Source organism: Falco rusticolus, chromosome 1 (genome assembly GCF_015220075.1).
Source record: "Falco rusticolus isolate bFalRus1 chromosome 1, bFalRus1.pri, whole genome shotgun sequence".
Classification (NCBI taxonomy): domain Eukaryota; kingdom Metazoa; phylum Chordata; class Aves; order Falconiformes; family Falconidae; genus Falco; species Falco rusticolus.
This window is the reverse complement of record NC_051187.1, coordinates 112,988,628-113,013,683: the sequence shown is the minus strand read 5'-3', so window position 1 is coordinate 113,013,683 and position 25,056 is coordinate 112,988,628. Positions and strand designations below refer to the sequence as shown.

The following is a 25,056-nucleotide window of genomic DNA, read 5'->3' as shown; positions in this document are numbered from 1 at the left end:
GCCCTTCTCACCTCCATCGGTAAAGTGCATATTGACCCTACTGTCTCATTTTGAGTAAGTTGTGAATCTGCTCTTAGGTGCTCAGACCTCATGGATTTGATTTGGCTTATCAAGTAAGTTAGAAGTTGTGCCAGTCCTCCTCCTAAAGGCAAATATTACTTCCCTGTAGAGAACAGCTAGGTATTTCTTACAGGAGACTGGATGGGCTGCTGTCACATTAGCTGGGGTGCAGTCAGCACCGGCTCTGTGCGTGACACTTTCCTACCACCTGCTGAGCTAAAGGCTGCGCGGAGATATCTGGAAGGATTTTCTCTGTGGGCTGAACAGTGATACATGGGAGGTTTTGAAAGGGCCATCCCTCAGCCAGATAGGGTGAGCAGTGATCCTGGAAGAGGTTTCACAGACTGGGTGTTTTGGTCTGTCTCTCAGGATCCAAGACAGAGGCTACTTTGCAGAACAGGCTGGAAGTACCTTCCTTCCCCTTGCTGGGCCTAAGTGAGGGAGGCTAATGCAGTGTCCGGGAACTGTTAAGTATGATGAAGTATTTTCAACACCAGTGTGCTTCTCTTTCCTCAAACAATATGATACATATCAGAAATTAACACAGGATTACACATCAAGTGTTTTCTTGAATCGTTTCTACCATGCCAAGAAGTCATATACAAGTGTTTGGTTTGTGTCATGGTCCTTTCCAGAAATACAAGGGAGGCCAAGTCAGGTTCTGTATAAACTCTCTAGACCAGGGATCCTCAAACTTTTTAAACAGGGGGGCGGCGCACGGATGAAGTGGCAGGCAGCCATATGCGGCTGCTTGGTTCCCCCCCAACCCCTGGGGGCGGGGGGGGGAGGGGGCGGTTCTGTAAATACCGAGGGCCGGATTGAGGACCCTGGGGGGCCATATCTGGCCCGCGGGCCGTAGTTTGAGGACCCCTGGTCTAGTGAGTTCTACAGCACTTTGAAATGAAACTTGGCTTTCTTTTTGCATGTGCGTTGTAGTGCCACTGAGGCTTTTAGCAGGTTTCCATGCGTTTTTCCAAGATGAGCAAGATCTGATCTTTTACCATAAGAAGGTGCAAAGAAAGAACTCTTTGATTAAAAACAGAATAATTCAGCAGAAGACTCTGGACTTTTTGTTCTACAAGTCACATCTCTTTAAGAAAGAAATTGAAACTTTTTTCTGCTTTTTCCAAGAATAGGGAGGCAGAGGAAGTTAGTTAGTAAGTGCACAATCTGTTGTAACACATTCTAGCATTACAGCTGCTTAGACTGCATGCTTTTTAGTAATACATGGAGACAGTATTTGCAGGAGTAAAGTGACAGCTCCCTGGCTTCTATACCAAATCTGATATTTTTTCTTTTTTTAAAAAGTTCTATATATTGTACTGAGTACATGAGCTGCTGAAAAGATGTCTCTTTCAGAGAAGCTAAATTCCTAATTTTTTAAAAAAGCAAATTAAAATCGTTCTGCTTGTTATTTTTTTTATATCATCAGTAAGTAATGGACACTAGGAGGAGGTATGTATGTTGAACAAAATAAAATAAATTGAATTTTTAAACTGTAGTCAAAGGCTAGACAGTTCTCTCCATTAACAATTATGTAGATTCTCTTCACTGTGGTTTCTGCCCCTTTTTATGTCTTAAGTGTGCTGAGCATATATTAAAAATATTTTAATAGGATCCTTTTTGCCTGCATCACTAAGCCTGTAATACAAATAATGAAATTAGTAGAAGAGTTAGAGCCGCTTCTTGTTTGCCTGAAAGTTGGGCTAGGAGTTGTTTCACTTCCCACCCCCCCGCTCCCCCACCCCACCCCTGGGAGAGGATCATCTAATTGTCCTAACCCTTTCTCCACCCACCAAAAACAGTCATTTATGCAAAGTGGGACAGTTTCCTATGGGATCTCCTGTGGGAATCTGAAAACAGTCTCATTGAGTATTTTACTGTCTGCTTAGTGGTGCTGACAGAGTAACCATCTCTTCTTTGAGGGCTAGAAAAATAGAAAATAGAATTTCACTTTCAGGCATTTTGCCTGAATACATTTGTTTAAATACAAGGCTGGCCAAACATACATATATGTATATAAAATCACTTTTTTTTTCTTGTAGGCTTCTGACAAGCTGTGTGCAAGTTTGTATGTTGGTCCAAAGTTTACGCAAAAGCAGCAGCAAAGGTTGACAAATAAGTAGCACTGGGATTTAAAACAAGTTTGTTGATTCCAAATCATCCGTCAGCAGACAGAACACATAATAAAAAGTGCATGAGTTTTGATGTGTAAAGAGTGGCTGATAAGTGGGTAACAATTCAATTTCCTTTAAACTGATATCAGGCTGTCTTTTAGAGTGTCTTGTTGTTTGGCCTAGGTTTCTGTTTCACTCTTACCTTGTGAATAAACCTACCCTTCAAGGGCTGGTGGTCACTCAGCTATTAGAAATACTAACTCCTGCTTTCCCAGAAGGGCATGTGTATTTGGGGAAGAAAGAAGCAGACTGTGTCATCTGCCGACTCGTGGTTTAATCTTTATTTTGTACTTCCAGCTGATAAGACCACTTTGTGCAAAAGTAATACAGGAAATGATGCACGGCAAAAACCAAGAGTGGCAGAAAGGGAAACGGAATGTACTGGCAAGGGCTCAGCACTGTGGATGCGCGCTCTGCTTCTTGGAAATGAAAAACTCCACCTACACTGCCTTTTTTTAGTGTTTTTTTAAGCTTAATACTGGTATTGGAGCTTAGTGTGAGTAGTATACAGCAGTCTGTGGGTTTTCTCCCCCTTTATCTTGTGGCTTGTTCAGGTCTTGGAGTGTGCTTAGACTTTGCTTGGGCAGGCAGGACTTTGGCAGGAATCCCTGGGTTAGAGGCTGGCTGGGTCCTGCTGAGCTGCATTACTTCTGAGCATATCTACAAGTACTGTACATAATGCTGCTACTCCTGCTCCCAGCGCATTTATTGCTGCAGTTGTTGCTAAAGAAATACTATCTGTTAAGATAATACCTTTGATTGTAATGGTGAAATATGTCTTGGAATGCATGATTGTGGGAGTGGGACACGTGTGTGTTACAGGATTTAATCCAAACGCTTTGAAAAAATCTGTTTCTATGGTCTGACTACTTGGGGCTGCACCTGAGTGTTGTCTTAGTCTTTGGAGAGCTTGTGTACAAGTTCATGTTAGGGTTATATTTTCAGGCACTGGTATAAACATAAAGTCTTAATAGATGGGACTTTTTCACAGCAAGTTGGTTGGCCAATTATTTTCAAAGTAGCTTGGTGGAAATGAGTCAGGCCTAGGTAGAACCATGTCTGCGTTCATTATCAATGCTGAAAGAAGTCTACATTGAGATTTAGACTTCATACTTTCTTTTTTATTAGAACTTCAACTCAAGTCTTTTAAATATTGTATTTTTAATTTGAATGAATGTGAAGTAGAAAGCTTGACTTGATTACTTGGTGATGTAGCAAAGTTTTGTGTGTGGAACTTGTATCTTTTGTTGCAAAGATACAGAAAAAAGATATTGAGAGTATTGATACAGACTATATATGAAGTTGAGAATAACTTGCTTACGAACACATTTTAAGCACATGTACTGCGGTTCTGGTAATACAGTTCTCAAGTTAGCTCAGCATTTTAATAGAGCTCTTTACCCTGTATGTAAGGATAAAGTAAGTATACCTGTGGTACAGTCAGTGACAGTAATGGAGTTTCAGTTCATTTAATAGTATGGCATATGCCCAGGTAACAAAAAAAATATCTTACATTTGCCCCAGGCTGATGTGAATCTTCCATTGCATTGACATTATTATTTCAAATACAATTCTTAACATAAAAGAAATGGGAAGTACCACTCTGGAGTGGAGGTAGACATGGTCCGTGTCTTAGTCCATAATCATTATTCACATAAAAGTAGTTTATGCATTCAGCATAATAAAACTGAACCTTTGCAATTAGATAATTGTTTTAGTGACAAATTAATTTGAATCAAGTGGATGGTTTTCAGCTTAAAGTACTTCAAGAATAGTAGTACAGTATGAAACCATTACAGTGCATGATGGCCAGGAGGGTAAGCGTGGCATAGCATTTACAATTCTAATATCTGCAATCTTTTTGTACTATAACTCTGAAATTCTGTCTGATGCAGGTGTGATGGCACCTTCTATTCTGTGTGTGTATAGGGTGCTGGTTGGGTGGTTTTTGGTTTTTTTTTGTCTTTCTGATGACAACAAAAACATTCATATCCTTTTCCCCTTCCCCCTTCCTCTGCAACCTGTTAGTATCCACTCCAGGATACGTTTCCTGTCTGTCTTCATGCTCTGTTTGAAAATCAGTGGTTTAGTGCTCTTTGTCTCGTTTTCTCCTCCCTACCAGTGCAGGGTCTCCTGCTTCCGCCAGCAGAGCCTTTTGCCTGCTCCCAGCCTGAGCAAGTACAAAACTTGCTGGTCACAGCTGGGGCTTCTTCGTATGTGGAGTTCCTCCCCCTCTTCACCCATCTTCTCATTCCTATTCCATGTCTCCCAACTTGAGGGCCACTGTGCCATCTAAAATCCTCTTATCAGGGCTTCCTATTCCTTCGTATGTCCCTGAGTATGTCAGACAGGCATTGCAATGGGAAAGGTCAGGATGTAATCAGTGAGGTTCTTGGTGTTTTTCTCTCACAGTCTGCTTATGAGCTTGAGGGCTTTTTGGTGGGGTGAGGAGATGGAGTTTTCTTTCTCATGTGAGATGAGTGAAGGCAAAGATCTTTCTAGTTTCCTTCCTCCTTTTTTGGTTTGTTCCTTAAAGTAAGTCAGAGGTGAAGCTGAACTGTGTTTGTTTCAGATTGGTATATATAAGTCTAGTGCAGTGGTTTTTGAGCTGCATCACTGGCAGTTTGGAGAGGACTGTGTAGCATGATGCTGTTGGGGCATATTGCTTCCAGCTGCTCTCCAAAAGAAATAAGAAAAGCGCTTGTCATCTTGCACTGGTTCTTTGGGACATTTTACTGATTAAGGTTGCAACAGCTGATAGGCAGAGGGAGTGCTCTTCACACTTAATGGTGAAAGAGGAAATCTGAGGGACTATTTTAGGCTAGATTTAATACGAACTACATTTCTAATACAGAACCCTTGCTCTTTTGTGAAGTATGTGTGGGAATACAGCCATGTCATCTTGTGTTTTGGCTCTTTCTATCGAGCTTCTCATGGTACTGACTGAGACCTTGCTTGGCATCGAGCAGAAGTATTGTTTGAAGCTGGCAAACGCAGTAGCTGTCCCCCTTGCTGTGTGGCACAAAAATGACTAAGGCCACACAGCAAATCAAATGAAGGAACTGAGCTGATGGGGAATTGTCCCATCACCTACCTCTCTACCCCTTGCCCTCTCCTCCTGCTACTCCCCCCCTTCCCCAACCTCTTTTGGTTTTATGCTGTATCATTATTTTCCAAGGTGATCACCTCATCTGTTCAGGTCTGTTTTGGGGAGAGGGATATACAGGGTTCAGCAGCAGGCCCTACTGCTTAAAAGTCTTCATCAGATGCGCCTTGAGTCCAGTTGTGGAGGCTGTCAGGACTTTCTTGGGGTTTTTTTGATATTGGTTGGGTTTTGATCACACCACTTCTGCAGGCTGGGGCGGGGGGGAGGGGCGGAGTTTTCAATTGCTCTGTTAATTTAAAAGGTAGAATTATTTTTTTCTCTCCCTCTGATATTCTCCTCCAGGTTCTTGGCCAAAAGGCTTTAGAATAATGAGAATGTCACGGCTGTCAAGAGGGGATGTCAGCACTGCCTTCCTGGGACTGGAGGACTGAAAAGGAGAAGGGACCAGAATTATTTGATACAGGCTGCTTTTGACTACTTCACAATTTGCTGTACTCTGGTGGTGGTGGAAGAACAGGACAGTCTCTCCTGCCTGGTTCTGTGTTACCACCATAGTGGGTTCACCATGAATGTGACAAGTTTATTCTCCTTCACCAGCCCAGCAGTAAAGAGGCTGTTGGGATGGAAGCAGGGGGACGAAGAAGAAAAATGGGCAGAGAAAGCTGTTGATGCGTTAGTGAAAAAACTGAAGAAGAAGAAAGGTGCTATGGAGGAGCTGGAAAAAGCATTAAGTTGTCCTGGTCAGCCCAGCAACTGTGTCACAATTCCTCGTTCCTTGGATGGCCGGCTTCAGGTTTCGCACCGGAAAGGGCTACCACATGTAATTTACTGTAGAGTGTGGCGCTGGCCAGACCTGCAGAGCCATCACGAACTGAAACCGCTGGAATGCTGTGAGTTTCCCTTTGGTTCAAAACAGAAGGAGGTTTGCATCAATCCCTACCACTACAAGAGGGTAGAGAGTCCTGGTAGGTTCTTGCTTGTTTGTACCTTTACACCTTATCTGAACAATGCAAAGTATGGCAATTAATCATGTGACTCATCAGCTTAAATAAGCAGAAGTAGCTGTTTGCGCATGTCAGATTCTTCCTCTGCAATTTATCTGGATGTAAGCATTAATTGGTAGTTCTCGCTTTCACAGGGTGAATGCTTTACTTGTGTAAATATTTTATCAGTATGGAGAGGCATAGTCTTAGTATATGCCTCAAGCTGCTGGCCCTGGTATCACCTGGTTTTGTTGGTGACCACTATCCCTCAATTAATTTGTTTTTTACTGAGTTGTGCAGGTCAGTGAATCTCTGAAACATTGCAAGCTAACGTAAAGGATTATTGCAGTCTGTGCTTGAAAACAGTTCTGATGTACTGCGGTAGGAGTATTCTTATTATTTCCAGATTTTTATTTCACTTTTCGCTTTTGTTTCTTCATCACTCAGAAGGTAGTATGTCTTTAGAGTCTCCAACAGTTTTAGCCTTTTGAAAAGACTGAATTTTAGGCAGCAGAATACAGTCCCCTCAACTTAAAACTTTGTATTAACATTTGGTTGTACTTAAAAGTTTTACTGTCCTGTAAGCACAGTTGGCTTACCTGTTACCCACTTCTCCACTTCTTTTCTAAGGTGCAGTCATTTCTGGCTGTCTCTTCTTCAAAGGCCAAACCTCTTTTTGGTAAATCTCTGCTTAATTTTTGTTATGCAAGTTTTTTATCAGGGAATACTTCCAGGGACTAAGATGAAATGTGCTTGGATGTTACCTACACTAGGCTGCAGCTACTTGTGAGGTTGTACAGGGACATCTGCAGAAACGCACTGTAGGTGTGGGTGGACTTCCCTGGTTTAAATTTGGGAAGTCCATCTGTGTTAGGCATTTCAGAAACTGTGATGCTGTCTCTGCAGTGTCATGGGCATCTTGAGAACTACAGTAGAAGTAAGACTGTTGCAAGATTGTTTGCTTTTCTGTGGATAAAAATTGCATTTGTCTTGGATCTGCAACACAGCATATCTAGGTGTTAAATATTTTCCTTTGGTGTGTTAGTTGGAAATCATTTGAGTGGCAGAGGTAATACCCATTATGTATGTATGCAGCAGAAGCTTGAACAAAGGAACTGTGCACTGGAAAAACACATCTTAAAAAATTTGAAAACTTAAAAAGAATGTTAAAATTCTTAACAATTCTGTGTTAAGCAGTAGCGGGATAATAAAATAGTCATGTCCTTGTACTGCTAGCTGTCAGCACACGTCTGTGCATTCGGTATTCCAAAATACTTAAAACTAAGATTCCTGAAAGACATCTATTTCTGTCAGACTGAGCAACAGTTGGGCTCTTAACTGTTACTGTAATGTTAAATGACATGTTGTAACTCATTTTGCTTTAATCTTGGAAACAATTACTGACTTTAAGAATGTTTTCATTTGGACGATTTATACCATATTTGTAAATGTCCTGTCACTTCAATGAGATATACAAAATAAAAATAGAATAGAACTTTCAGAAGATGTCTAACTAAAATGTGCATTTAAGTTGAGTGCTGCTGAGTAGTTTAAGTGATAACTTTTTTCCTCCATTTCCCAAATATAAAATTATCTGTAAGCCTGAATTCTGGATTGCTCTTTAATTGTTTTTGGATTAGATAAAATCTCTACATTCGTCTACATCCAGCTATGGAATTTTTGCTGGAAAAAGATCCAAAACAGTAATGTTAATGAAGCTGGAGATGGTAGAAATAAAATGCTTCCCTTTTGTCCCGAGTACCCTTCTTCAGGAAAAACTAGATACTCTTGGTCAATTGCCTAATAGACAACTGGGCAGTTTTCTTGTAAGTGTTAGGGCTGTAGTCAGTTTGACAGAGCTGATAGAAGTTTTCAGTCTTTTACAAGCTTAATTGTGCTGCTCTAATCACTTAAAATATTCTGAAGGTAGCTGCTGACTAGGAGCTAGGGTTCATTTCTGCTGAGGTTCTCTGTTAAATCAGGGTCTGGAGGTACAATGTTATATGCATACTGAAATTATGTCTTGAACTTTTAACGGCTTGCCAAAGTGTGAGAATGGGTTTGAAGCCCAGTGTGGTTTTACTGAGGTCTCTGGCTGCGTATGTAAAGGAGAAGGGTTTTATATTTAGTCAGTCACAGATCTGCTGTTGTTTTGAGGGATATTGCATGGAGATGAGTGGGGAGAATATGGCTTTTGGAAACAGGTGATAGCTGAACTCCCGTTTGACATGAAGAGCTGTGCTTCGTAACTTAGGACTTCTTTTTTCCTGTCCTTTCCTTGTTCTTGCTGTCCTCCAAGCACTGTCTTTATCTTCATTTCCTGACAGTCACTCCCAAATTCTGCTAACCATTTTTTCCCATTTTTGCCAGGACATTAAACCACCATTATTGCTGCATAAGTGCTTATGCTTTGAGATTAATGGGTAGTGGGAATTCGTGTATGACTCACTGTTTCCAACAGTCTATGGACTCGAGCAGATATCAAGGTTTGTGTTTCCAAGGCTATAATTGCAGCCAGGAGGGTTAGAAATGTACTTGCTCTTGACAAAACAAAATTGGATGCTCAGATTGTGTACGATGCACATTTTGGGTGCAGGGTACATTGTGAAATGTTGGCTCTGCTTGTCTGCAGTGAACTGCTTTGTGCAGATCCAGTTACCAGAGACCTAAAGCGTATGGTGCATGCATAGGATGGCATCTTTATGTTCACTCTTTTGCTGATTGTAGCGTGATTTGTTTCAGCGTCTGTAAGTTTTGAGGAGCAGATTAGTGGTAAATCCTTAAATACGTAATATCAGGTAATGCTTTATGTTGGGAAATCAGTGCTATGGATGCATCTCTGTTTTCATGTTGCCAGAGGGATGCATGGGTGTTCTACCTTGATACTTTATTGCACCCTTGCAGTTTAGCTTGAAGATAAGCTTGGAGAACAGGAGAGCTGGCATGCTGTGGTGTGTCTCCCAGCTACAAAGCTACACCTGAATCCAAATGAGACTTTTCTGTTAGCCAGGCTAGATAGGAACTGGTTGTATACAGTTGAGAGGTGGTGGAAAACTATCAGCAGTCTCAAATAGGGAGCGTCCCAGGTGTCCCTGAGCACAGGCTCTGCTGCTGCCTCTGCATAAGGAGGAGAACATGGCATCTGGAATGCACGTGGGTGTGATGTGGCGGTACCATATTCATTCCTAGCCTGACCTAGAGGCTCTGCGCAGACACAGGTGCCTATCTGATCCTGTGGCGAATCGACCAAGAAAACCGAACAGACAGAAAACTGCTTATTGGCAGGGTTAGCTTGGCAAGCTCAGTGTCCTCGGTTTGCTCACTGCAGTCAGATGGGGGCAAGGCGGCACAGGGTGGAGGCAAGGAAGGGTGACCTTCCTGGGACAGCCTGACACCTGGTCAGCTTGGTATCAGCAAGTTGCCCCTCGGGTGATAACCCGATCTGTGGCAGGGTGCATAAACAGCTCCTGCTTGCTGTGTGGTGCCAGCACAGCTGTTTGTGTGGCTTCGTGCTGAACCAGATCACAGTCATTTTTTCCTTCCCCTGCTGTGTTATCTTCCAGGCTGATCAGAGCAGCGAAGGGGCTGTGGGAACATGTAAGCCAGCACAGCCCTGAGGATGACATGTGGGAAGGAGTGGAGGTGGTGGGAAACGAGAGGAGAAAGTAGATGCTGTTTTGTTGCTGTGGATAGAAATACAACCTTGGACTTGGCTGCCAGGAACAAATATCTCCTCAAGACGTGTTATAGTACTACTGCTCTTTTGTACGTCTGTTGTGTGCAAAATTGTTTCTGGTGCAGGGTGGCTAATGGCTGTCAAATTTCTCCCTTGGCAAGGCAAAGCAAAGCTTTTCATTAGGGAGGGCAGGGTCTGAATTTGATGCCTGTTAGAAACTGGCACACTCGGCTGGTGTGCTCACTTGGCCGAATCTGTTTTTCTCCTCAGTTTTATGTTTTGGTTTAGAAATACCTGGTTATTAGGCTCATACCTGGTTTAGGACCATCCTTAAGTATGACCAAGTCTTGAGAAATAATTAGGTGTAGAGCATACCTAGAAGCTGTGAGAAAAAAGTGAACATGATGTTCCTTGTATCTCTGAAAATACCACAAATGACCTCTCAGATTTTGCTGGAGAATGTGTGAAATGACATTTGGAAGTCCATTCTGAGATACTTTGTTCCCTTCTGTTCCTTTGGTTTCTGTGGAGATACAGCCTCTGTCGCTTGCCTCTGTCCTCAGTTATGTCAATGGGATCAGGTGAAAGATGTCATCCAGAATTTAGGGGAAAAAATACTTTTTTTTTTTTTAAGCCTGGATCCCGTTTGCTCTGGCAGCAAAACAAAAGGAATGGGACAGTGAGTAGGGAGGATGAAGAGATGCTTAAATTGACACTGCTTTAAAAAAAAACCCCAAACCTAAATCACACCTCTAAGGTGACTTTAGGGGAGGTGGTTCAGTTCTTGTGCCTTTAGCTAAAGGGAAGGAAGGAAGGAAGATGAAACAGAATATTTCATTTTCTTAAAGTGCTAGTGAACGCTACCTCTTGGTTCCGTCTGATGCAGAATTGTGTTAGTTTGCCTCTACGAAGCGTTCTTGCTCACAAGCCTGCTAGATTGAAAAGGATTTGAGTTTATAGTATGTTACAAAGGAGGCAAAAGAGGCGTTCGCTTTTATGTTTCATGCGTGGGAGCGGTTGTAGGTTCAGAGTGTTTATGTAAACGGCTGTCCCACCCCACAACTGAATGTTGTTTCCTGAGAGTGTGCAGGGTCTAATACCTGCTCAAAGGTCAGGCTTGGGAGAAACCCCCTCTTCATTGAGCTGAGTGAGCTTAAACCTGCCTTGGGAAATGCAGTTAACTTCTTAATATTCATTTCTGGAGGTGCTTACTGATGCTCCATTGTGCTCGAAGCATGCAATCACAGGGATACTAAAACAAGTCAGTCCAGAAGCAGCCAATCTGTCGTCTGAAATATTCTAGTTGCATGTATCAGCCCATTAGCACAGCCACTTGGAGGCAGAGAATAACTATACTGGTTCAGGTTTTTGCAATTAGCAATAAAGCGTAGATAAAAAAGGCTGGATGATTTTTCCTCTGTTAAGCTTCTGCTCTTTATAGAGATGTCTGCAGCCTGCTCTACATGATGGAGCTTTATGAAGCCGATGATGCCCATGTTCTATCCAAACTAGGGGATGAGCAGTGGTCAATTTTTTTGTGGTGCACTGTCAGAACAGTTAAATTTTCAGTTCTGCCTAAAGATTGTGATGTTCCTTTCCATTATAACCATGAACTCAAGGTGGATGTCTGCTTCAGGAAGCTTGTTTTTGGCAAGAAACATCTTACCTAAGTGTACAGCTGCATTTTGCCATAAGAACAGGCCAGGTCTCCAGGCTCTGAGGAGAGCGGTAGGTGGTGTGTCATGCTGGTGTTGCTCCTAGTGTAGACACCTTGCCTATGACTTTAACCTGATTGTTTTCCTATATGTCTTGATCTCCCCTGCTATTTGCTCTGAGTCTCCATAAGGCTGCACACCTACTGCAGGCTCCAGGGGTGCAGAAGGAAGCTTAAAACTGGAAATCCAGGATGAGGCAGGTTTAGAAAACACCTGCAGGTCCTGGAAGTGAATGCTTCTTGAATGTTCCTTTGTACAGTGCTGCAGCTGTGGTCCTCGGTGAAAGAAAAATAAGGCATATTTAAAGGAGTTTAGTAATGCCATTTGAAATCACACAGATGTTTGTTCGTGTATATTGGCGTGGTCATGCTTGTGAGCTCTCTCTCTAGGTACTTTACAGAAAAATGAAATGCGTCAGTTAGTCATCCCCATCTCATCCCCCTGTACTCAACTGGCCTAGGATCGCTACATATGCTATTGAATATTCCCAAACTGTTTCTAGCCAGGGTAAATTGAGAAGAGGATCGTTAAAACCCCATCACGACCTACTCCTGCGCATCAAACCTGACGCAGCCTGGTGTGGCAGGTTGCCCATGGGATCGCTAGTACCGCTTTCGGCAAGCAGCAGGGTTCCAGCGCAGCTCCTGGGGCTGTCAAATTGGCAGGTGCTCTGAGTCTGTCAAAATCAAATTTGGAGCCAGGAGAGAAGTTGTGAGTAAGCAGCTAGTCCCTTCAGGACTGTGAGCTTGCATGGCTGGGTTTCTTGGGGTCCTGGGACTTGCTTGGTGGCTGCCACCTGCTAGCACTTGGGAGAACGGGGGTCAGCATGAGAGCCTGCATGCTGTTCACAGCCAAATGGAAGAGCTTTGATGGCCTGGGCTGGAGGGAGCCCAACAGAGCAGCTGCTGGTGCAACTCCCACAGCAGCAGGCCTGGTGGAGGATAACAGCAGCAGCGCCAGGCATTGGAGCGAGGGGGAGAGGGGCCAGAGGAGTGAAGGCGAAAGGGAAGCTGCTCCAGAGAACATAAGGGAGTGGAGAACCAGTGCATGCCTTTGGAGTTAATAGGTAGAACCAAGTTAGAAAAATCCTTGTTCCCATGTGATTTCTGTAGCAGGATTTCTGTGCCTCTGCAAGCTGGGGGTGAGGGAGCTGAGAGTGTTGTCGCGGGGACGTTTTGCCATATCACTGTGTAATGCTGCTGTTGGGTGTAACTTTAAAAATAGCATGCTGCAACAGGTGGGCACAATTATAGGGTGGTTTCCCAAAATAGCAAGTAACTGTCAGTTTGCTTGGCATGTAGTAGAAAACTTTCTTCATGGCAGTTTTGCAGAATTTGGTTCTAAAATTCCCCACCACAACCAAGCTGGGGGAGAGAGAGGAATTGAAGTAGGCAGAAAGGAGGGAATGGTCTAATAACAGGATTTTCCTTGTCTAACCTCACCATGTGTCAGAAAAACAAGCTGCAATAAAAGCATAAAAGTTGTCGAGAAGGATATGTTTGTGTCCTTTTTATTTCTTTAAAATTAACCACATACAGATGTTTCTTCTGACTTAAAAGACCAGACTTCCAAGTTTTAACCCACTCGGTAGGATGGTGACTGTGGCTTTCGTACAGGTAATTTGAACTCTGGTCTGTGTAAACGTCTGAGTTAATATACACTATCGCACTATAACTTCCTCCTATATCAGGACTGCTTCTCCCCCAAATCCGCTTACAAGAAATCCTTTGCTAATGTGCATATAATTAGTACTAAATTCTGAAACTGGCCTTGACAAATCAGTTCAATCAAAATGTTAGCTTATCAGAGCATCCGCAAATAAAATCTAATGTTAGCTGAATATTGTAATGCAGGAAGTGTACTAATATTCCTTGCCAAATGCATTTAGACCAGATGTCTGATGTAAAAGTAAAGTCAGTAAAGCAACAATTGTTTGGGGTTTTTGTGTGTTTTGTGTGGTTTTTTGGTTTTGTGGTTTGTTTTTTTGGGGGGTGGGTGGTTTTTTGGTTTTGGTTTTTTTTTTTTTTTTTTAGTAAATACAGTCTTCAGTTGTAACTATATAAAATGACAAATCAATGGGGTCTACTGAAACTGTAAAATAGAAGAGTTGAGGAAGCAAGACGGTTCTCAGGTTTCTCTGGGAGTAGAAAGCCTGGCATGTTTGTGTCACCCAAAACAGGCTGCTGAATAACTAGTATTGAGCCTTTTCACTTGCCATTACTAGAACTTAGGTTTGGAGCAAAAGTCTAAAAGGCTGACACTTCTGCTTGTGAGAAAACAGTAAAGCAAAGCTCTGCTACCACAGCCAGTACAGCTTTGCTTAAGCCGGGTGTTACTGGAACAACATGAAGTAGCTAGATCCTCAGAGATTGCTTTTGCCACAACACTATTAATTTTTTTTTTCTAACCAGAGTAAACCCTATCCTAAGTATAGACACGTAAGTGTCTTAGTATGTGAGAACTTGTCCTTTGGTCAAAGAATACTCAATTTTGCCAGGTTTTGTTTTAGGCAACATGGGAAAACCTAATGACATTAGAACTTTTCTTTCTACTTGGTGTTTTATTGTTTACAAGCAAGATCTTGGCAAGACCTTTCAGTCAGCGTGCTTCAGTGACTCCCTAATGCTACAGACAGCAAGCAAAACTAAGCACGTTCAGCTGAGCATACGTTGGTACCTGCTCTGTTCCCACCGTGGGACTGGACTGCTTGCCAGGATGCCACAGCCAGGTTCAGCTGCTGTGGCCTCAAAGGCAGGAAATTAAGCTAGGAATCTTCAGGAGGGTTGAAATTTGTTAGTTTAACACTGCTGCTGTGGGGTTTTTTTGGTGGTTGTTTCCCCTCCCTCCCCCAACCCCTCATTTTTATTACAACTTCGTCTTTGCAGGATTTTCTATCTGGAGTACAAGCCGCAAGTTCCTCCTCCTGCCCATGTTTTCATACCCATTTCCACATAGCATGAACTTGTGTGTGAGGATTTTCCTCCTTCCCAACCCACAGTTCTATTTTTCTAGGAAAACATAAGTGGCTTTGCATAAATTCATATGAAAATACAGCTATATGATGCTTGGAAATTAAAGTACATTGTCTAATGATAGTACCATCAGGTCTTCATTAGGGCTGAAGGCCCTGGTGTGCTATAAGCTTGTATAAACTCTTCTGCAGAACATATGATGACTAAATTGTCATGATTCTTAAGAGCAGAAGGTGCAGCAGCAGTTGTTCATCTTTTTCTTTTTTTTTTTTTTTTTTTTTTTTCTTCCCAAAAGCTCACAGAAGTAGTAGAATCTACTGTGACAAGGAAAGATGATCAAAATCTGCTTTCTTGTTTGTGGCCCCTTGTATTTCATTACCTGATCTTTCAATTTCCAGGCATGGAAGGAGAGATACCTACCCAAATGTTAGTGTAACATGGAAAGGGGGAAAAGAGTGAGCCCTTGAGGGAAGCTATCTGTCATTTGGGCTTGTGTAAGATAAACAAAACCCATCTGGACCAAAAGAATGCTACTTTGAAAGTACAGCAGGTCCTTTCGCTTGGATTAGGTGGGTTTTTTTTTAATAGAGAAACTTTTTTTAAAATAAGTTATATTAATAAATGGGAGACTTCCTGTGTTTGCTAAAATCATTATCTCCAGAATGTGAAAATAGAACAAAAAAGAAAACCAAGAAAATCTTTACTCTAGGACAGCACACCTGTTAGTTTTCTGAAAAACAGGATGACGTGCTGGGGACAGAAAAAAGAGAGATCAGTAGCGTTCTTCAAAGGCCACCATTACATTTTCATAAAAGCATTTCTTTCTTAGTGTGGTTAGTTGGAACATTTATCTGAACAACCAGGTTGTCTTTAGTATAGCTTTTGTATTTTAGCATTCTTGGCTCTTAGATCAAATAGCCCTGTGGGTGAAATAGCCCTGTAGCTGTAATTTCTTTAATACAGCTCCAGTTGTTTGGTATGGGCATACTCTGGATATTATTTGAATGGTAAAAACAAGCTACCCAGTTCCCAGGCTGTCTTGACAGATACAGCATCTCTTCTTAGCTACAGTTCCACAAAATACCCTGCCTGACTTCCAGGTGATTTATCTTCCTCTTCATTACTAGTAGCATTACTGCTAATCGTCATGTATTAACTCTCAACTCCAGGTCCACGTTGACACAAAATCTTGGAGCACAGTTGAGTCTCAGTATAGCCCATAAAACCTTTTAATCTGGTGTTTGAGAAAGTTTGGAAATCACGCTGTTGGATGGCTTGTGGTTCTACTCAATTAACTGGTTTTAACCATTTTAATATTAAGTTGGATTTGCAAATCTGTTGCAGTAGCTTTTCAAGACAACAGTGTATTTAGTAGTATGTTTCCTTTAAATATATGCACCCCTACTGAATAGAAACAATGATTATTGAAAAAAAAAATCATATATTTTTTTGTTTGTGTTCCCTTCCGCTGAAGAAGGTAAAGAGGAAGGGGAAAAATTCTGTCTGCAAACCTTTAGAGCAGCATCCTGTGGAGATCCGCACAGCAAAGATGCGTGCTGCTTCATTATTTTATAGCAACAGGTGTGCTGGCTTAGCACAGAATAACTCTTCTCGTGCTTTCTCCCCTTCAATTATACCTCTTCCTGGAGCTGGCAGCTGCAACAGAGATCAGCCTCCTCCCCTGCTGTACTGAGCCTCAGTAATTTGTTATTCCATATGGTTGAGGTTTGCAACTCAACCAGAAGCTCAGCGCCTTACACAGGGGTGAGGGGAGCAAGGAGGCTAGGCATCCCTCTGTTTTGAACTCTTGGCATCCTTCCATATGTGCAAAGGGTCCAGTCCCTGCTCAAGTCTTCACTCTTGAGTGAACAGCATTCAGATTAACTCATTTGTGACTCCAGTAGGAGCAGCTAGCCTGCAAAAAAGTCTGAGCTGCAGAAAGATCAGGTTATGGCAGTGAGTGACTGTCTTGGAATTTGACTAATTAGAGCGCTTTAGTCTCTGTCCCACCTGACATGGCCTTTCAGGGCTTTTAATCCTCATTTAAGGTTGTATGTATGCAGGGAGGATGTGAATTAGGGGCAGCGCTCAAACTAAATTCTGCAAGGGTATTTTTGAGACAATTTGTGCTGTATCAATACCAGTTGTATTCTTTTTTCTTCTCCTTCCCCCTTTTCCATATGTATTTTGAAGAATTTGGCATTTAATGATTTGAGGTTGAAGTAGCTGAACAAAAAGTATAGGTTTGCATGAGGGAGAGTTGGGAAGAGGAGGCTTGTTCTTCTTTCAAGTCTTAAATGTCACCAGTGTTTCTGCCCAACAGGAGAAAACATGTATACACCTCGGCAAAATCTGGCACTGCTTTATTTTAATTACAGAAAGCATACAGAAAATATCCTGTTCTCCTGCTATTTTAAAATGCTATAAATCACGTGGCTTCCTGTGATGTCATATATGTCATTGTTTAATGGGAGGTAGGGCGGTGGGAAATGTAGGTATATACTTTCTGCACAGATTACTTTCAGAGAAGTTAATGGTTTTGACCTTCATCCATAGGAAAGGAAGAGATAGGAAAGATGTATTTTTAATGCTCGGAAAAGTAAGGAAGAATCATAAAGGCAGGAGAAGGAAAATACTTTTTTAACACATGATCTCATTGTTACTTTTTTCACTGGTAATTTATTAGCCCAGCAAAAGTTGACTATGACAAATAAATAGTGCTTGACCTCACTGCAAAAGGACTGCTAGGTTCAAGCTTAATTCTGAGAGATCCTAATATTCAGGGAGATTGGGTTTGACATTTGCCATGTTGTGAATGAGAGGATTTGTGATGTCCACGTGAATGTTGACGGACTTTTTTTTTAAATGGCTTTTTCCAGTGACATGTGAGGACAGTTGCATTAGAGGCAAGGGACAGTCTGCACAGCTGAGGGAGATGCAGCTTCTCCTTGGATGTTTTGCAATTGAGAACGTCAATAGAATGACAGATAGATGTGTTGGCTCTTAGGTGAAATAGCCCTGTGGGTGAAATTGCCTTGTAGCTGTAATTTCTTTAATATAGCTCCACTTGTTTGGTTTGTTTCAGAAAATGTCATAGTTAGGAATGTCATGTATTCCTTGTATAGTGGAGTTGGTTAATTAAAATTTTCATATTTAAACAAATCAACTTGGGGGTGACATCTGCCTCAAGTATTTGAGATATGTTGGAATCTCAGTGAAGCTGCTCTAAGAAAGTGAGACGTCAGATTAAATATTTAAAACCTGCTATTGACTTTTAAGGGGCAGCCTTAATTGCAGTAGTGAGGGTTGGGTTTGGTTGGGTTTTTTTCAGTGTATGTTCAGTGAAGATTCCCAGTATAAAACTTCTCATGCATTAATGCCGCTAGTGGGCAGAAATCTGGTGGCTTAATTTCTCCCTTAGGCGTAAACCAAAAAAAAGAGTAAGAGAAACCTGCTGCTGGTTTGTTTTTTTAGGTTTTTTTGTTTGTTTGTTTGTTTGTTTTTAATTTAGTTAATCTGTGACTTGCTTTAGGAATAGTGACTGAGTTGAGTGAGTTTTCTGTGTGGCATCCTTTTGTACCTGTTTTAGACATGGACCCAGACCTCGGGTCTGGTCTAAGTGTTGAGCGATGTCCTGATATTCTTGGGCTCCAGGATGCTCATGTGAATATCTGAATGGTTCTGTATAAGCAAAGTGCTAGAACAGTGAAGTTGCCCCAGTGTCCTGGAAGAACCTGTTTGTCTTGGCAAGAAGATGGGTTTTTTTGCAATTAGTTTGTAATTGAGCCTTTTATTGAAGCAGCTATCTCTGAAACACCTTTCTTAATCTGAGTGGTAATTATGTGAATATAGGCTTGTAGTGTATGTGTGCTCTTGTTCCTTTTCTGTGTGCCCACCAGATGTTGGAGGCAAGGCAGGAGTCTCCAGGAGAGGGGATGGTAGCCTGGCTTGCTTTTGCTGGTTTTTGTGGGTTTTCAGCACCCTCCCTTGAAGGTGGGCTGTCTTGGGGGCTTTCTTCCAGTCCTGCTCAGCCATGGAGGTGCTGAAGGGGGGCAGATGTGGAGAGGAATAAATTTCCACTACTCTGTGCACTCATCTCCCTCACCTCACCCTTGCCTCTCCTCTTACCCCTGTCACCCAAAAATCTTAAGCTATAAGAAGACTAGCTTTTAGTCCTTCGAGTAGCTTGGACTTTGCTGTGTGATGTTCAAAGGTAGAAACTGAGGCACCGGAACAAGAGCTGATTAGTTTGCCTTGGTGTATCTGTTACAATGTTCGTATTCCCAGTTAAAAAGAGACCTTTGTTTTCCTGCTGGTGAAGGAGGCCTTGGGAGTGCGGTGAGACTCGTAGTTTCTGATGTGTGTGTTTCTCTGATCCCATAGTAGCATGTAGTTGGGGCTCAATTGCTGCTTGGTTGGTTTTTTTGAACTACATAATTTTGTTTAAATTGCGCACTTTGTAAACTGACTTGAAGAGTTAATAACTGTTTTAATACTAACTTGTAAGAACGTAGTCCAGGTTAAAAATGAAATTACAGCTGTTGACACCAGACTGAGTTCAAGGCCTATTAGTATTAGTATTGTCCTCAGAAAAATATCTGTCCTTATTAGCAAAGTTTTGGGTTACGGGCCATTACGTGATTAGCAGGATCACAAGTGCAGCAAAATGAACTGCATGTCAGCAATGTAATGTGCTTACTTCCCAGCATTTCTTTGTGTGAATAAAGCTAAAACACAGCATTGTGGTTTGTTCTTGGCTCTTCTTCGCTGGCCCTCTGTGAAAACAAGCTCCCATCTGGCAAACCAGGTAGCTAGCATGATCGCTGTGGATTCAAGCTATGCAGTAACCAGATATAAGGAAAAGAGTTCTTGCTTAGACATGCACTCCTAGATTTGACTACGTTGTTTTTAAGACAGATGTGAATATGCCTTAGGGGAGGAAGAATTTGGCTTTTTTTTCCGCTGTATAGCCTAGTCCATCAGAACTGAGTCTCTAATGCTGTGGCTTTTCCCTCTTTCTCCCTTTCCAGTCCTTCCTCCAGTGCTGGTTCCAAGGCACAGTGAGTACAACCCTCAGCACAGCCTCTTGGCCCAATTCCGCAACCTGGGACAAAATGAGCCCCACATGCCGCACAATGCTACTTTCCCGGACTCTTTTCAGCAACCCAATAGCCACCCGTTCCCCCACTCGCCCAACAGCAGCTATCCAAACTCGCCTGGAAGCAGCAGTAGCACCTACCCGCATTCTCCTGCCAGCTCAGACCCAGGAAGTCCTTTCCAGATGCCAGGTACAGTCAACTTTGGTTCCCCATGAGAAGGGGTTGGACGTCACTGATACCATGATTTTTTTGCTTTAATAATGCCAAATTATCAGCCAACACTTGTGTTCAGTAGCAAGCTGAGAGATATAAAGTAATAAAGACTATGTAATCACTTTGTCTAGTAATAATATTGAGGATTTTAATATTGTGCCTCTCTCACTGTTACAATGTTACAGTAAAACTCTTCTGGGGCAGGGGGGAGGGATTCAGAATGTTTTGGGGACCAGTTCGACAGTTTAGACCACAAAGTATAATGTTTAATGCACAAGAAGTGTAATGCTGGAGATCATCCTTGCTTAGGAAAGAGATAATCAGAAATCCAGCACAAGGCTTTAATTCTGCAGAAGGATGTTTCTCAAGGGGACTATGCTATGGCTGCTTGATAAAGTTTATTTACATAATGATGTAATTTCAAGAAACAAGTATACTTCAACAGAAAAATTGTTCTTTAAAGCCCTGGAAAGAAATCTTCAGACTGTTTAACTTCCTAAAGTCAAAGATGTAACAACCTTTCTTTTGTCGAGTGATGTCTGTAGAAAATTCTGTAAAGCTTTTTTATGGTCTTTCCATGTGGATGTATAAAAATACTGTAGAAGCAGTCTGTGACACATTTCTTGATCTACGTGCTAGGAGAAGGATTCCATACAAATACTTGCAGTGCTCTGTTTGCATGTTTTCTTCCGGGGCTGAAGGAGGGCATGTGTAAACAAAGCGGCAGACTTGTAAAAATCTGTTTTCTATTACTTGAAATGAACTTCCATAGATTTCTGCTGCTGATATGTATTTTTCTTTAAAATTTTCTCTTGTGAGTGGAGACTGCTGAATTTGCAGAGGCAGGAGGGAAGGAAGGAGAGTTGGTATTGGCTTTTCTAATTTTTTTTCACTTTTTTTTAAGTGAAAAGATGCCACAGAGCCAGCTGTGTTTCCTTCCTTTTTTTTTTTTTTTTCTTTTTAGTAAAAATGATTGGTGTGATTGAGGCTCTTCCAGCAGAGATAAAGGCTTCTCTGGCAAGGTCTTCCTGAACACTGGCTTGTGGAAGTTCTCTTGATCTTTCAGGGTCTGTTCTGTTCACATGCCCATGAAGACAAGCCAACAGCTGCAGTCAAGAAATTGAACTAGAGGAGAGGTCAAGATACTGACATCCTTCATGCTTAGCTCTGGACAGTTGTCTGTCTTGCACTAATGGGGAAAGAGGGTGACTTTTGGAAAAATACAAAAAAAAAAAAAAAGAGGCGCAAAGCAGTTATCCAGAGATCTTGAAAACTTTTAGATACTGGCTGATTTGCTGCCTGTGGCCTTACAATCTTGTTTCCCTATCTGTGCATCACCAACAAGTTTGCACACAAATGAACATTTAAGGCTTAGTAAAACACGGGGTTTAAAACTCCAGGGCAGAGTGTTAAGCTTTTAATGCAGTCCTGTTGTTGTCTCAAGTCTTTCTCCACTGCTGTCTCTTGTCCAACTGAGAGTATCCAAGTAAGGGAATTAGCAAGGTACCTGCCAGCATTAGATGTAAAGCTCTCAGCAGAGTATCTGCTAAACAATAAGCAGCTAATAGATTGCATTAACATGTGTTTTCTTAAAAAAAAAACCAAACAACAAACCACACCACACCAAAACATCAACAAAACCCCAAAACTTACAAAGCAGTAGTGGTATGATCCTCCTGCCTTTTGTTGATGCTAATTTGATTTTGGAGGTTTTGGAGACCCCTGTGATTATTTGCTGTGGTAGTTTGCAGTCCATGCTCTCAGTAGTGGAAGTAAATGTGGGATGAGCAGCAGCCGTGTTTGCCAGGATAGTACAGTGCTAATCTAATCTCAGCTTTTGCAGTGAAGCCTTGCAGGGATCAAGCCAGGGTTTCTCTCTTTTGCATGCATCTCTGCACAGTTGATTGGAAGGAGAGTGTCCTCTGATGTATTGGGAAATAGTGACTTTGGCAACTTCCTGCAGCTTCTAAGAAGCCATTTGGGAAACTTTCCCAGAAGTGGAATAGGCAGCTGAAGGGCAATGCGAGTACCTGGCTGGAACACTTCAAACAGGGCTAAAAGCAGCGCGTTAGTGAGTACGGTCATTGTGCACGGGCTAGTTTTATGGGAGTGATTCAGTCCTGCACAGGGCAGTACAGCTGGTAAGAGACACTGACAGATGAGTTCTAGACCCAGACGGCTACTTCTGTAGAATTCGGGTTCATGAAAACTTTCTGCTGTTGCCAACCTAGGAAAATAGAGCTAATAACTTGCAACGACAATAATAAGGTCCTGAATAGATCTGGGATGTTTGCATACTTTGCTGGTGGAATCATGTTGGAGACAGAAAACTTCGAACTGGAAGTTTTCTGCCTCAACTTCTGTTCATGTTTACCATATTAGGTACCTACTTCTGGCCTGGTCCTGAGACCTTTTTGTTTCTTAAAGTCTACATGTTACTTTGAACATGCAAAAAATGTGGGCTGGAAGCATAGCTGAGTTTTATTTTGCAGCTTGACTGTGGGGAAGTGACTTGTTTTTATCGCAGTTGTGCTTAATATGCACAATAATTCTTTGCTTTTCTGATTCAAGGTCCATGATTGCTTTCTCAGATTGCTGGTAGGTGGAAGTTTATTGCTGAGTCAGGCTGGAAGCTTTTCCAGGCCAAAACTGTTTATGTGGTTATGTATATATACTTTAAAGAGAGGAAAGGACTTGTGTGTCTCTGCCTTTTCTATATTTAGCTGATACTCCCCCTCCTGCTTACCTGCCTCCGGAAGATCAGATGACACATGATACCTCCCAGCCAATGGATACCAACATGATGGCACCCGCAATTCCCCCTGACATACACAGAGGAGGTAAAAACACTTCCTTCTTGTTGTCTTAAGAATAAAGAACTTTCAGGATTTACATTTAATAATTGAGTTTTGATTTTGGCTGTATGTTGTTTATGGAATTTTTGGCTGTAGAAAATAAAAAAACCCAGACGTAATTTTTTGTGTTGTTGTGAGGGATGAAATAGTAAATCTGGAGATGAAAATTTATAAATGTAAATATTTATTTAGGATAAGAAACTATCATATGACTCTTTAAAGACATAAAATTTATGAGGTTTATTACTTTCTTACTCCTAACCAACTCAATGACCAAAGTAATTTTATGTTTTGTATCTGGAACTTCCACTAATCACTGAACAGCAAGAATTCCTATGATGCTGCACATTTCTGTGTGTGATGCTGAAATTATATGTGTGCAAGGAAAGGAATCCCTTTTTCTCTATTACGATTACATTGATTTACTGGAAAAATGCAGTTAATGCTATATAAAGCCTACTGAGTTGTGGATGACAGTAGGTATGGTCAAGTATAGCTCTCCATGTAAAGACTTAATCAGAGGATAGATGCTAATACTGACAGTTTACATAAACACCCAGACATATTTTACATGGGCAACTGGAAACTGTTTTTTTTCCAGTGAGACAGTACATCTCATGAAATGGTGTTTTCTTACAGTGTTTTTGCCCTGAATTCTAAACTTCAGTCCTTCAAGTGTATGCTCTGCTTTTAATAATTTACTATTCTCCTGGTCATAAGCGTGTTTGAGGTTTTTGGGTTTTTTGTATTTTGTGTTGTAGCACCTTCTCTCCCCATTTTTGTTCCATCTTTGAGTCGCGCAGTGATAGCACTTGGTTTGGAATTCAGAGCTGTGCGCCTGAGGTGTGGTATTGCTACAGACTCTAAAATCTGTATTAAAAACCTATTGCTTTATGACTGTGACACACACATCTTTTTACACATTGCCTTTTAAAGCCTTTGCAGCCAGCCATGACTGCTAAGTAAAGGATTTAGCGCATTCATCATACTGTGAGAAATAGCCCTTCTAGAGAACACATAAGCTTGCACAGTTGTGGCCCATGCCAAGAAAGAGCAGCAAGCTGGATGCTGTGCCAGAATGATTATCAAGATCACAAGCATATGAACAATCTAGCTGTTGTTTGATTTTTTTTTTTTTTTTTTTTTTTTTTACTTGTTTTGTTGCTAAGCTTGATTTCTGGTTTCAGGAAGTATATTTGCCCTCTCAGAACTATTTGGATAGCTTTTGTGCTAACCTGTTTACACTCTGCATGGAATGAATTTTGCATGTGATAAATTCCATCTGTAGCATTTCCACTTTCCACTGATCCAGTACACTAGGTGTGTATGTATAGTCCTTGCTGGCCCAAAGTATGTTTATCAATGTTTATGCCTAACTGCAGACCTTTGCATTTTTGTCCTTCTCACAAAATGCGCAAGATAGAATTCCTCTATTACATGAGAGTTGATAAAGATAAAAGTGTTTGTTTTTATTCTTGCTTTTTAACTTTCAACCATTTCAAAATAAAAATTGTCTGTTAGTATTTTTCCCTCTTCATACTTTAATATAATGGATTTTCATCTTCATCCCTTCATTTAAAGAAAACAAACAAAACCCAAAACCCACCACCACCACCACAACGAAAAAATCCCTTACTTCTGTGTGCCTTCATGTGTTTATTATTCATATATATATATATATATATGCTGTAACTGCAGTACTTTAAAAAATCTGCTGCAGGTTGTAAAATACGAGGTTTTACTGTGAACTTACTGCAGCATTTTTGTTGCAAACCTTTTAGAAGCATGTTTTTCACAGTGATTTGTTAGTCTTAAGAGATTTGATTTAACAAGCTGCATCCTGTCAGTGAAGTAGGGTAATTTCCATTGTTGGCCCATGCTGGGAATAGAGAGACTAAACGCACCTGCTCTGCATGACTTAAAGCAAATGTAAGGAAGTTAGTATGAAATCTGTGTGAGAGAGATATGATTAATTCTGTAAGAATGGCCAGCTGGCAAGGTTTCTTCCTGACTTTGAGAACTGGGGCAAAGCTGCAGCTTTGATAATTGCTGGCATCTTCATGGGAATTAAAAGTGTAGTAACCTCTTACTAATAATTAATGACTGATAGATTATTTTTTTTCCCCCACAGTGATGTGAAAGGATAGAAAATGCTAAGGTATCAGCATAGGTCGTCTCCTGTTTACCAGTGTTTTAAGCA

The 25,056-nt window shown here is 41.5% G+C and overlaps 1 protein-coding gene across 2 annotated transcripts in view; it reads left to right on the top strand.

Annotated features, from left to right (window-relative positions):
- The window catches only part of SMAD1 (SMAD family member 1), a 48,761-nt gene that overhangs the window by 16,181 nt on the left and 7,524 nt on the right, over window positions 1-25,056 (top strand). For both annotated transcript variants that reach the window (XM_037396727.1, XM_037396718.1), the window contains exons 2-4: window positions 5,686-6,308; window positions 19,720-19,977; window positions 22,725-22,841. In XM_037396727.1, the coding sequence (XP_037252624.1) occupies window positions 5,909-6,308; window positions 19,720-19,977; window positions 22,725-22,841 (775 nt within the window). In that variant the 5' untranslated portion in view covers window positions 5,686-5,908. The remainder of the gene's footprint in view (window positions 1-5,685; window positions 6,309-19,719; window positions 19,978-22,724; window positions 22,842-25,056) is intronic.